General features: G+C 35.4%; 1 protein-coding gene across 1 annotated transcript in view; it reads right to left on the minus strand.

Annotated features, from left to right (window-relative positions):
• Positions 1-13,708, minus strand: part of SPATA48 (spermatogenesis associated 48) — a 74,982-nt gene that overhangs the window by 33,722 nt on the left and 27,552 nt on the right. Inside the window, exons 5-7 of the mRNA XM_044656897.1 lie at positions 13,104-13,171; positions 1,922-1,963; positions 764-871 (exon numbers count right to left, since the gene is read on the minus strand). Of these exons, the coding sequence (XP_044512832.1) occupies positions 764-871; positions 1,922-1,963; positions 13,104-13,171 (218 nt within the window). The remainder of the gene's footprint in view (positions 1-763; positions 872-1,921; positions 1,964-13,103; positions 13,172-13,708) is intronic.

The following is a 13,708-nucleotide window of genomic DNA, read 5'->3' on the forward strand; positions in this document are numbered from 1 at the left end:
CCTTTAAGTCAGAAATTACTGTTAGCAGTTTTTATTTACAACAAGGTAGAAATATTGAAAGTGGGAAATGTGGGAAGGAGACTGAGCCTTGTCTAGCCTACCACCCTAAGTGCTGCTCTGGTGAAGTCCAACTCAGCCCCTAGCAAGGGTTCCTTCAAGACCCAATCTCCACATGGAAGTCCTGGTGGCAACTTCAGTCTGAAATCCACCATTGCAAACCTCTTCCTTTAGCCTGAGTCACTCACCCAGCAAGCCTCTCCAGCGTAAAAAGCTCCAGCCAAGGACGAGTCTAGGACAACATGACTGCTTCCAAGAGGCTTCCTCCAGCCTGTCTCATCCACATGAATCAGTCCTTGAACTTGGCCTTTTATCCTCCTTTTTCCACATCACTTCATGACTCTTCCCCTCTTCACAGGAACCAATCAAAGCCTCTCAATTTGCCTAGAACTACCCAGGGGTCAGTGTCTGTGGGATCCACCTCCTGTCCTCTGAAGGTGTGAACTCTTATCAAAAAGATTCACAAGTTCCTGACTGATTAAGTTAAAATGGTGGAGTACTCCAAGTACTTGATTAAGATAAAAAAATTCTCTTTCACAAGAAGTTGCCAATGGTAATGGAATTACAATATCTATACCCAAATTTCCAAATTCAGCACTCTGCATGCATATCTCCCTCAGCAATAGAGCCATTTTTCTTCTTTTAAGACTAAGTTCACCATTGATGTCCAGCATTAGTGAACATCTGTTGTATAAACACTGCTTACCTTCTTGGATTTGTATAGAATAGTCTTGACTGCCTAGGTTTGCCCAAAGATTCAAGGTCACCATCAGGATCATCTTTGTCATCAGGGTCTGATGACTCAATATAACCACTGTTTGGATGAAAGAAGTAAATTACTTATAAGAAAAGAGGCTTGAAAAGGAGAACAACTTTCCAAGTCCCTAAAATTATCCTTTTTACTAACAGTCTGAAAGGGTAAATGCCAAGATACTTATGCCAATTTAGGATCATAAGTTTAGATATGAAAGGAAGTACAGAAGTTGTCAAATCCAACTTTCTCATTTTACAGATGAGAAGCTGACAGGTAGTGAAATGAAGTGATTTACCCAAGGTCACTTAGTAATGAGTGGAGGTATCATTTGAAGTCAATTCCTCTTTCTCCAAATCCAGAATTCTTTCCATTATAGCATGATAGTGCTGCCACAAAGAAAGTTATCTTCCACATACTGATAAAATCATAGGTCCTTGAACTATTCATTAGACCTGATTTTTAAAGTGATGCTTCAGGAAAATGGGAAAATATCAGACTAGGTGCTGAATCACTATTTTATGGATGGAAATGAACTCTGAGATAAGCATTTGATCTAAGATATGACCTTATGATTCTTCCTTTGGTCAAAATGGACCTTAGTGAACTCATTTGAAAGATATGGTAGGTTAAAATGATCTCAAGAGGGGGGGGAGCAGGGTGGCTCAGTGGATTGAGAGTCAGGCCCAGAGACAGGAGGTCCTAGGCTCAAATTTGGCCTCAGACACCTCCCAGCTGTGTGACCCTGGGCAAGTCACTTGACCCCCATTGCCCACCCTTATCACTCTTCTGCCTTGGAACCATTACCTAGTATTGATTCTAAGACAGAAGGTAAGGGTTTAAAAAAATGATCTCCAGAGTTCTTCCCTGCCCAGAAATTCAGTAAGGTCTCGTGAAAGTCCTGTACTATCCCTAATATTGCAGCAAATTATATTGTCTCAGGAGTAGTCTGTTAAGTGGCATTTATTAAGTGCCTTCTATCGGCCAAGCAGTGTTCTAAAGCTAACTAGAAGAATTCAGCTTGTCTCATCAATGACTAATGAACAAGGCTCAAGGAGCCATTTTGATATGTTGTATATTTTTAATAAAAAATAACTTTAAAAATTCACTTACGTGTAAAGAGGAATATATTGAGTTCGAGTACTTGGACTCACACTAGGAAATAGAGAAGAAAAAATGGCAATCAGTTTAGAGATAAGAACTTAATGATTATTAGGGCCCAAGGTGAAAGTAGCATTTCTAACCATCCTGACCCACCCTTCTCTAACCCCAGGAACAACTTTTTAATTAGTCCAGACCCTGATTTAATTAGTCTACTATCATCTATAATTATTCCTGTAGATTCTCTTAGAACCTACCCCAGAACCCACCATAAAAGAAAGAATTAGACTTCAGGAACTCTGCCCCATCAATAAACAGCACACAATAAGAGAACTCCACTGTTATACTTTATATATCTGGAAAAACATTTTACAAGTTGTTTCAACCCAGATGAAGAAACTGAGGCAAACAAAGTATAAGTGACTTCCCCAGGGTCACACAGCTAGCAAGTGTCTGAGGGCAGATTTGAACTCACGAATTCCTGACTTAAAGCCCTGCACTTTACCCAACTGAGCCTTCTAGCTGACTTTCTTATAATATATATGAGAATATAGACAAAATAAATACATGAAAAGTTAACAACGCCAAGGCAAAGTGTGATAAATGCCAAAAGATAAAAAATGGACAATAGCCGATTTTATATGTCCTTGTACTCAAAGAGGACCAACGACACCACGATGTTAGAGTCAGTGTACAGTGTGTCTCATTATGGCTGGTCAGACCAATATGTACTTAGGAGACTTTACCACAGGTCAGGCACAAATAATTCATTTAAACATTTGGAATGGAGATGTTTCTAGATTCTCACATCTCTTGCTTCCTTTGTTCTTCTATGATTCTGTTTTGCTCATGGAACATGGTGCCTTTTTAGATGAGGGTATGCTGAGCAGTCCTGTGTTAACATCTCCCATATCTTACAATTTTCAGGTAGATGACTATCTCCCAGGTGAAGGATGAACCAATTAAAAAAGATTCTTGCAAGAATCTTGCCAGCAGTGACTAAAATAGGGAACCCCCACCTTTCACCCCCATGACTGTCACAGGATAACCCATTTCTTTTTCTTTTCTAGAGATAAACAATGGAGATATCCTTGATCTGGATCTAAGAGCCATCTCTTACCCTGTGACCTGGAGGATTTCAGCCAGCTTCTCTCTCACTTCTGGATCTCTGCTAGGTCTGAATCAGGGCTAGGTGCTTTACCACATTAAAGAAGCTTAATTACATTCAGTATGTCTTCTTCAGTTGGAAAGTTCAACTAGAGGGACTGACCTCAAACCAAGGTATATGGTCAATGAACTATCCTGCTAGTAAACTGTGTGTTTTCCTCATTTTTTGTTTGTCAGCTTCAGAATTTCCTCATCACTTTTGTCAAACCAATTTTGATGTTTTTGGTGTTCTGGACCAAGCAAATAAATTTAGTTCTGTACACCAAGTCTGAAAGCTGCCTACTTCTTTTCTACTCCACTGTTCCTATGTGCTAACTCAGTTTTCCATCCAGTTCAGCAACAAACTACTCATCCACAGAGAGGCACTCAAATCTGTTGACACCGAGTCAATTGTCTTGCCTTGAAGCATCACTTTTGTTGAATGAGAATGTTTAGTTTGGAGACAATAAGTCTATGATCAGTTCAGCACTCTGAGCCACACATCACCTTCATCACTCTCAAATCCTGCCTGTCTCTTCTTACAATAATGAAGTCTTAAACATCAGGGCTTGCTTTGAAGAAGTATCCACAACATTTTGTTGCATTTAGATAAGCAGAAGACAGCGTTAATGTTGAAAAGTTCTTGAGACACATAAGTCTTTAGTAGTAAGCAGCTATTGCTCTTTCAACTCAAATTCTCCCAAGGACTCCTTGTCATTTCTAGTACTCTGTGTCTACTCTAGTAATAAAGTCATCTTTATTGTCCTCTTTGGCACATAAGTCTGACAGGCCAACATTCCCATGTTTCCCTAATTTTTTTTTATGCTACCACTCTTTATTTCTAGGTCAAGGGTTCATTTTTACTTTATTGTGGTATAATGCATGAGATGGCCTAGTCTCTGCCATATTGCATTTCATTTTTCTTAGCAGCTTTTGTCAAAAAGTGATTTCTTTTCTCCAAAGCTTGGATCTTTAGGTTTATTTAGCATTAAGTTGTTATGGGCAGTAATTGCCATGTTTTGATTACGTAATCTATTCCATCACTCTGCCCCTCTTTTCTTCACCAGTATCAGACTTTTTTTAAAATTTATTTTCTTAATTAAATAATTTAGAATATTTTTCCATGGTTATGTGATTCATGTTCTTTGCCTCCCCTCCTTTCTACCCCCTCCTGGAGTCAACAAGCAATTCCACTGGGTTTTACATGTATCATTATTCAAAACCTATTTCCATAACATTACTATTTGCAATAGAGTGATCATTTAAAGTCAATATCACCAATCATATCCCCACTGAATCATGTGATCAAAGATATGGTTTTCTTCTGTGTTTCTACTCCCACAGTTCTTCCTCTGAATGTGGCTAGTTTTCTTTCTCATAAGTTCCCTCAGAATTGTTCTGGATCCTTGCATTGCTGCTTGTAGAGAAATCCATTACGTTCAATTTTACCACAGTGTATTGGTCTCTGTGTACAATGTTCTTCTGGCTCTGCTCCTTTCACTCTGCATCACTTCCTGGAGGTCTTTCTAGTTTACATGAAATTCCTCCAGTGCATTATTCTTTTGAGCACAATAGTATTCCATCATCAGCATATACCACAATTTGTTCAGACATTCCCCAATTGAAGGGAACCCCTTCAATTTCCAGTTTTTCGCCACCACAAAGAGCACGGCTATAAATATTTTTGTACAAGTAATTTCCCTATTATCTCTTTGGGGTATAATCCAAGCAGTGCTATGGCTGGATCAAAAGGCAAGCAGTCTTTTAAAACCCCTTGGGCATACTTCCAAATTGCCATCCAGAATGGTTGGATCAATTCACAACTCCACCAGCAATGCATTAATGCCCCAATTTTGCCATATTCCCTCCAACATTTATTAATTTCCTTTATCATGTTAGCCAATCTGCTAGATGTGAAGTGGTACCTCAGATTCTTTTGATTTGCATTTCTCTAATTATGAGATTTAGAGCACTTTTTCATGTGCTTATTGATAGTTGATTTCTTTATTTGAAAATTGCCTATTCATATCCCTTTCCCATTTTTCAATTGGGGAATGGCTCAATTTTTGGTACAATTGATTTAGCTCCTCATAAATTTGAGAAATTAGACTTTTGTCAGAAGTTTTTGTTATATTTTTTCTAATTTGTTGCTTCCCTTCTAATTTTGGTTACATCGGTTTGTTTGTAGAAAACTTTTTTAATTCAATGTAATCAAAATTATTCATTTTACATTTTGTAATATTCTCTGTCTCTTGCTTGGTCTTAAATTCTTTACTTTCCCATAGATCTGACAAGAATACTATTCTAAATTATTTACAATTTCCTTCTTTACATTTAAGTCATTTACTCACTCTGAATTTATCTTGTTGTGGGTGTGAAATATTGATCTAAATCTCATCTCTCCCATATTGTTTTCCAATTTTCCCAACAATTTTTGTCAAATAGTGGGTTCTTGTCACAAACACTGGGATCTTTGGGTTTATCATACACTATTTTGCTGAGGTCATTTACCCCAAGTCTATTGATCCTCCCTTCTGTCTCTTAGCCAGTACCATATTGTTTTTATGATCATGACTTTATAGTACAGTTTAAGATCTAGTAGTACCAGATTGTTTTGATGACTATAGCTTTATAGTATTTGAAATTGGGGGCAGTCAGGCTTCCTTCTTTCATATTTTTTTTACATTAAATTGCCTTTATATCCTTGACCTTTTCTTCTTCCAGCTGAATTTTATTATTTTTTCTAATTCTATATAATAATTTTTGGGTAGTTTTATTGAAATAGCACAGAATCTGTAAATTAATTTATATAGGATTGTTATTTTCACTTTATTAGCTTGACCTATTCATGAACAATTAATGTTTTTTTTCCAATTGTTTATATATGACTTAATTTGTAAGTGTTTTGTAGTTGTGTTCATATAATTTCTAGGTTTGTTTTAATGAGTGTACCCCTAGATATTTTATATTATCCATTTTGAATAGAATTTTATTTTTTATCTCTTGCTATTGGATTTTTGTTGGTAGTAAATAGAAATGCTGATGATTTGTGGGAATTTCCTTAATCCTGTAACTTTGCTAAAGATGTTCATTGTTCCAATTTGTTTATTAGTTGATTCACTAGGATTCTCCAAGTATACCATTGAACCAGCTGCAAAGAGTATTAGCTCCATTTCCTTTTTACTGTTTTAATTCCTTCAATTTTGTATTCTCTTATTGCTATAACTGGAATCCCTACTACAATATTGATTAGTAGTGGTAATAATTGTCATCCTTGCTTCATTTTTTATCTTATTGGTCAGGCTTCTAGCTTATTCCTGCTATAAATAATGCTTGCTAATGGTCTTAGATGCTATTAAATGCTATTTATCATTTTAAGGAATGTTCCATTTATTCCAGTGTTCGCAAGTGTTTTTAGTATGAATAACTATTGAATTTTGTCAAAAGCCTTTTCTATATCTATTGAAATAAGAATATGGTTTGTTAGTTTTGTTATTGATATGGTCAATTATGCTGATAGCTTTCCTAATATCGAACTAGCTTTCCATTCCTGGAATAAAATTAACTTTGTGGTGGTGTGTTGTCCTTGTGATTTTTTTCTGTAATTTCCTTGCTAGTACTTTTAAAAAAACATTTCTATCTGGATACATTAGGGAGACTAGTGTATAGTTTTCTGGTTTTGTCTTCTCTTCTTGGCTTAGGTTATCGATATGATATTTCTGTCACAAAAGAAATTTGGTAAAGTTCTTTACTCGGCTATTTTGCCAAATAGTGTTGGAATTAATTTTCTCCAGAGGTCTATGAAATCTAACTTTTCTAAAATTGAATTCATTTCCTTAATTTCTTTCCAGTTGACTTTTTTTAGTTTGATTTATTTAATTCCAAAAAAGGATGGTTAGTATACCCTACTAATACAGTTTTATTATCTATTTTATTGTAACTTTTATTTCAGAAATTTGGATGCATATTATTTGGTGTATTATGTGTAGCATTGATATTACTTCACTGTCTATGGTATGTTTTACCAAGGTATAATTACCTTATTTCTTTTAATTAGATCAAATTTCACTTTTGCTTTGTCTGAGATTATAATTGTCACTCCTTTTTTTAAAAATTTTATTTGAAGCATGATAGATTCTGCTCTTGCTCTTTATCTTTATTCTGTTTTTGTCTCCCTCTTTTAAATGTTTTTCTTATAAAAAGCAGATTGTGAAATTCTGGATTTTCAACCATTTTGCTATCTTTTTACATTTTATGAATGAATTCATTCCATTCACATTCACATTTTCATTACAGTGTTTTCCTCCATTTTATTTTTCCCATTTATTCTTCTCTTTTTCTCCTTTCAGCCTTTACCCATTCACAAATGTTTTTGCTTCTGACTACTACCTCCCTGAGTTTATCCCACTTTCATACGTTCCCCCCAATTTCTTGTTCCACTTCTTACTTCCCTATAGGGTAAGATAAATTTTGACTACTAATTGAATGTTGATATTTTTCCTGTTTTGGGCCAATTTTGAAAAGAATAATGTGTAAACATTTCTTAAATATCCATCGTATCTTTCCCTCTGTCATATTTTCTTATGTGAGAGAATTTACCTCCAACTTTCTCTCATTTTATCTTTCTCTAATGTATTCCTCTTTCTATTCAGAGTCGTTAACTTCATTTTTCCAGTTCTATTTTTTTAGGGAGCCGATTTCTTCTTTGAGGCTTTCTCTTTCCTTTTTGAGGGAGGGTGGTTGGGTTGGGTTCTTTTTGAGGTTCTGTATTTCCCTTTTAAGGGGTCTGGTTTTTTTTTTAGTAAGTTTTTGTTCTAAGCTGTTGACTTTTTCCATTTTTTCCCTTATTTTTCTTCCAAGTCTCTTAACACTTATTGTTGTTTTTTAATCCTTTTCTGGATCTCTTTGAGAAGCTCATTTTAGACTTGATATCCTTTCACATTTTCCTTTGAGGTTTCACACATTTCATTTTTGTATTGCTGTCATCTTCTAAGCCTGTGTTTTTGATAATCTCTATTGCTGGAATAGTGTCAGACTTTCTCTATCTTTTGCTCATTTTGTGGGGCTTTCCCCCTGACTTTGCTTTTATGCTGAAGCTTATCTCTATTCCTGGGGTGTAGGGAGTATTGTTCTGAACTTATACTATGGTCTATTCCAGTTCATGTGGTTGGTTTAGCCTTCTTGGGTTCCAGATTAGGTACTTGGTAGAGGCAGGTTTGTTGGCCTGCTATTGAGAAATTTGCATCTTTTCCACCACTTGTGTTTGATTGTGTTGGCTTCTGAAATGGTGAGGCACCAGAGATATTAATTATTATTATTAAAATGTAACTAATGGTTTGTGGGTTCACACTGGGTTGAAGAAGAGACAGGACCAACCAGGATAGGGAGACCAGTGTTCGCTGCCAACTTTTAACTGGCACAGGAATGGCAGTTGACCCAATGTTACCCAGCTCACCCAGGCTAGGGCCTATGGAACCAGCAGACAAAAGTAAAGTTTATACAGCTTAATTGAGGGAAATAATAATTGAAGGATGGGAATAAGGGATTCTATACTTAAAACCTAAGGGCAAATGACAGGGGGCAGGGAAGGATTTAACTACACTATCCTATTGACCTAAACCAGGCAGGGCCCAAAGGAAGCAGTACTGAAGTCACCGGGAAAGCTCCTTCAAACCTGGTTCCAGCCAGGTTTGGTCAGCACATCTAAAAGGCCTGAGGATGGCTTTCAATTGGGGTCTCATGGTAATCCAAGGATGGTCACAGGATGCCAAGAGCCAACTCCACCAGGTGATCCAAGGTACCCAGGTAGGGAGAGTGAGTTTGAAATGCTATCCACCAGATCCCAAACCACTTTCCCACTTGGTGCAGCTCTGCAGGTTTGTTGTCCACTTACTGAAATCCTTCACCTCTCAGGATCCCAGGGAATCTGAATGCAGTTTTTCCCTAACTCTGAGATCTCCCAGGGTTAGCAACAGTTATGTTCTCAACCACTAATGGTGTCTCTCTCAGAGCACAAGCCCCACTTCCTGCTCCTTCATTCCATCTTGGAATCCTCCAGCCCTTCCTGCTAGGCCCAACACTAACACTAATTAATTTTCCTCACAACAGTTCCCCCCTTTGCACAAAGCCAAAATTAACAAAATTTTGGTATTTGTGCACTACAAACTAAACTAAAATTCTAACCCAAAATAACAAACAACCTACACTACCTCTATTCTATCTAACACTATCCTACTCTACCCTACACTAGGGATTTCAACAAGGAAAGGTAAAAGGATAAATACATTGAACAGTTACATAGTTCAAAGCACAAAGCAACAAGTAACAATGCAAAATTTCCAACAAAATCAACAAAATCAACAGAAAATATGAAATATCAACACAAAAGTCAAAACAAGCATCAAACATAACTTCTATTTTAATACAGAAATATCATACAAACTAATAAATGCAAACCATTTTGGAAAATACATTTTAACACAACATTGCATAAGTCTTTACATCAAAATTAAAACAAAACATCAAACTCCCTTATGCAAATTACATTTGAATGTTTGCAACTCAATTATATCAAAGTATTCACAGAATTTACATTTATACACATATATACATATGATATATACATACAATATATACATATTATATACATACGTGATATACATATATACATGTATGCACACATAATGTACACATAGCAAATATACAAGTGTACACCCTTTACATATATACAATACTTACACTATAATACAATTTACAATATACACATACTATTTACACAACTATTTACATTATTTGTGATATGTGATCTGTAGTATATTATATGTTCTTCATGTAATGCAATTTTGTTATGTTTGTTGTATCTGCACTGTAATGTACATTAGTACCTTATCTTATCCTTTAACCTAATCTAATACTATATCTATTTCACTAAACTATTCTAAACTATCCCTATGATATTAGTATATTAGTCTAGCTACATCTACCTAAACAACTAGCTAATCTTTGTTAGTAACTATCTTTTGTTAGTACTTACTTATCCTATAGCTAATTCTAATTTTGTTAGTATTTATACATTGTTTCATTCCATAAGGAACACAATGTATCCTAACATGTTTTTGTCTTATGTATCTGATTTGTTATGTTGTTTCTTTGCTATATTGTGTTGCAACATATTACTGATGGATGCATGGTACCTACCAAAACTCCAGATATCCTGCAGATCTCCTTTCTTCTTATGATGTTCCATTCCTCTAGGAAATCTCTCCTCTCCATTTTTCCTCTTCTTCTCCTCTTCTCCATAGAAGCTCTTGATAGTTTTATGTGCAATGTTGGATGCATATGAGTATGTACTGATACTATTTACATTACCCAAAATACTTCCAAGCCATTTAATCCAAATTGTCCATTATTAATTTTCTTCTTTAAGAAAAACCTTGAAAATGAAGTTTTATCAGTTCAATTCATAAGTTCATCAGTCTTAATACAAAGTTCATAAATCCTGTATCCTGAGTCCTCTTCACCCATGTCCTCTTCCATCCGAACGTCCTCTTCCACTGGAATGGTCCTCTCCTTACTGAACTTTCTGACTGCAGACTCTAATTGACTGAAGATCTCAAATTACACAATATCTTCTTCATCTTCTTCTTCATAATTAATCTCTACATTGCCATTATCTATTCCATGTGCTAATTTAACATGAGAACAATGAAACCACGAATCTCTACCTAAAACTTTCGCAGAAGATGGTGAAACTAATACAATTGTATAAGGACCTACCCAATTTTCTTCTGTTGTAGTTGTTTTGGCAAAATTTTTCACAGACCATATCACCTGGTTGAAAATTATGAAGAGAATAATCCAATGGACCAGATTGAATTAATACTCCCATATCTTGTAATTCTCTTAACCTCTGCTGTAAAACACTTAAATATGAAGCAATTTGGCAATCACCTCCTAAGAGTGATGCATAAACAGCCATACAAGTTTTTGCTTGCAGTGGAGCATGTGCAAAGAGCATCTCATACGATGATATATGTAGATCTGCTCTCAGCCTTGTACGTATGTAAAACAAAGCTATGGGAAGTATATCTGGCCATTTGAGATGAGTTTCAGCACAGAGTTTCCCAAACATAGTCTTGAGTTCCCTATTCATACGCTCCACCTGACCTGAACTCTGTGGGTGATAAGGAACATGATATTTAGGTGTTATTCCTAGATTCTCATGGACTCTTCTAAGGATATCCTGAGTGAAATGAGATCCCTTATTGGAATCTATGGTTAAAGGTACACCAAATCTAGGCACAACTTCCATGAGTAACACTTTCACTACAAAACTAGCTGTGTTGGTATTTGATGGAAAAGCTTCAGGCCATTTAGTTAGTCTATCAACTATCACAAGACAATACTTGTATCTTCCAGCTTTAGGCATACAGATATAATCAATCTGTAAACTCTCAAATGGACAATATGCTAAAAGCCTACCACCCAAACTTTTCTTTCTGAATGCACTTTGATTGAACTTTTGGCAGACTGGACAGCTATTACAGATCTTATTTGCAACAGTACTTATTGCAGGAGGAACCCATTGTCTCTTGATGGAATTTGCAACAAGCTTGTGTACCAAAATGACCTTTTGTGTGAATGGCTTGACACAAATAGGTATACAAATCTTTTGGTAACAATGGTCTTCCTGTATCAGTAATCCATATCCCATGTTCTTTCCTAGCTCCAAATTTATCCTTCCATTTCTGGATATCTGAGTTTACATAAGCTTTCTCTAGATCATCAGAATTAATAGATGTTAAATTCATTACATAAATTGGAGCATTCTAGGCTGTATACTTCGCAGTGATATCAGCTCTGTGATTTCCTTTAGAGACTGAATCTCTACCACGAGTATGACTACAACAATGAATTACTGCCAGCTGTTCTGGTTTTTGGATTGCTTCCAAGAACTCAGTTATTACTCCTGCATGAACTATTGGTTTTCCTGATGCAGTAATAAAACCTCGTTATTTCCAAATTGTTCCTGTTGCATGGCAAACAGAAAATGCATATCGAGAGCCCCTGTAAATATTCACACTTTTACCTTCAGCTAGAAGACATGCTTGCTTCAATGCCACCAATTCCGCACCCTGAACACTAATTAATCTATGGATTATGAATAATTAATGATAATAATAATCTTCCTCACAACAGTTCTGCCCTCTCCCAGTAGGATCAGACATCCTTGGACTGAGTTCTTTTTATTGCTACTTATGCTGGGTCATGGCTTGGACTTTACAGAGCTGTGCAAAATTATCCTACTGTATCTCACTGCCTGTATTGTATGACATTGGTTTCTGTTCTCCCTTCTCTGAGGTTAGATTGAGCCTGGCTGTGCTCTTTTCTCTGCTACTTGCCTTGTATCATGCCCGAGTTCTGTCCTGGCTTCACAGACCGCATTCTCCCCTCCTACCCCAGCATGGTAGTAGGCTTTCCTTGCCATCACTCCATGTTGTTCTGTCTGACTTCTGTTGATTCTACCACTCAAGGATTTGTATGACTCATTTTTGTTTTTTTGTGGTTGTCTGGAGGATGGATTGGGTGGGAGCTCTTAGTGTTTCTTGCTTCATCATCTTAGCTACTGGACAATGGTCTTGTTTATAATCTTTTAAATATTTAATAATATTTTTTGATATACATAATATAGTCTAAATATTACCAAGGCATTGGAGGCTAATATCTCCCAACTCTGAATGAATGAAAAAAAAGTATTTTTATTATTATCATTAATTGTTCATAACCTATAGATTATTTAATTTATATTTGATGTGATTTTAATATATAAGATTACATACAAATATATAAATTATATTATATAACATGTGTTTGTATCATATTATGTATTCTATCATAATGTATAAATATATAAATTGTAATATATAATGTATATACTAAGTATAATTTTAATAATTTAATTTAATCAATATGTAGAATAAGTCATTGGACTATCATTAATAAAAAATATTAAATAATCTAGCAACAAGTAGAAAAAAGTAAAACTTACAAATTAATTGGTCTTTTTGGTGATGTGAAGGATCTTGTTTGAAATCTGTCCCAAAGGCCTCCAACAACCTAAAACAATTATCAGAATGCAGTGGGGAAATAGTAGTTGATAAATCAGTTACATATTTTTAGTTTTTGACATATATTTAAACAACACAATTTTATAGTAAGTTTATGGTCATCAATAGAAATAGTAGTGTTTTCAACTTTACCAAAGTCTATAACAATTGAAAAGTTCTCAAAATGTTATAACAGTGGTATTTCCACATCTTGTGCTTATTTTGACTTTATCCTGATATGATAATGTTCAGGTTGACATGGTATTTTTAGCTCATCTTTTTCTACAGTCTCATCTGTTTGTTCCTGACTAGAGAACGTAATTGGGCTAGGCCATATTGTGTATTGTATCCAATGATAATTGGAATCAGAAGATTGCTATTTTTTCCAAAAGGCAGAAAAAAAATGTTTTGAAACAATGTGAAAAAAAGAGGTAAAAATGGAGTCTCAACAGGCTTCTATCAAAACAGGTATCCATCAATTAATTCCCTGCTCCAATGTTTGTTTACCAAAAACTTAACCAATGCAAGGATAGAAAAAGGTTCTATG

Source organism: Gracilinanus agilis, chromosome 1 (assembly GCF_016433145.1).
Source record: "Gracilinanus agilis isolate LMUSP501 chromosome 1, AgileGrace, whole genome shotgun sequence".
Taxonomy (NCBI): Eukaryota; Metazoa; Chordata; class Mammalia; order Didelphimorphia; family Didelphidae; genus Gracilinanus; species Gracilinanus agilis.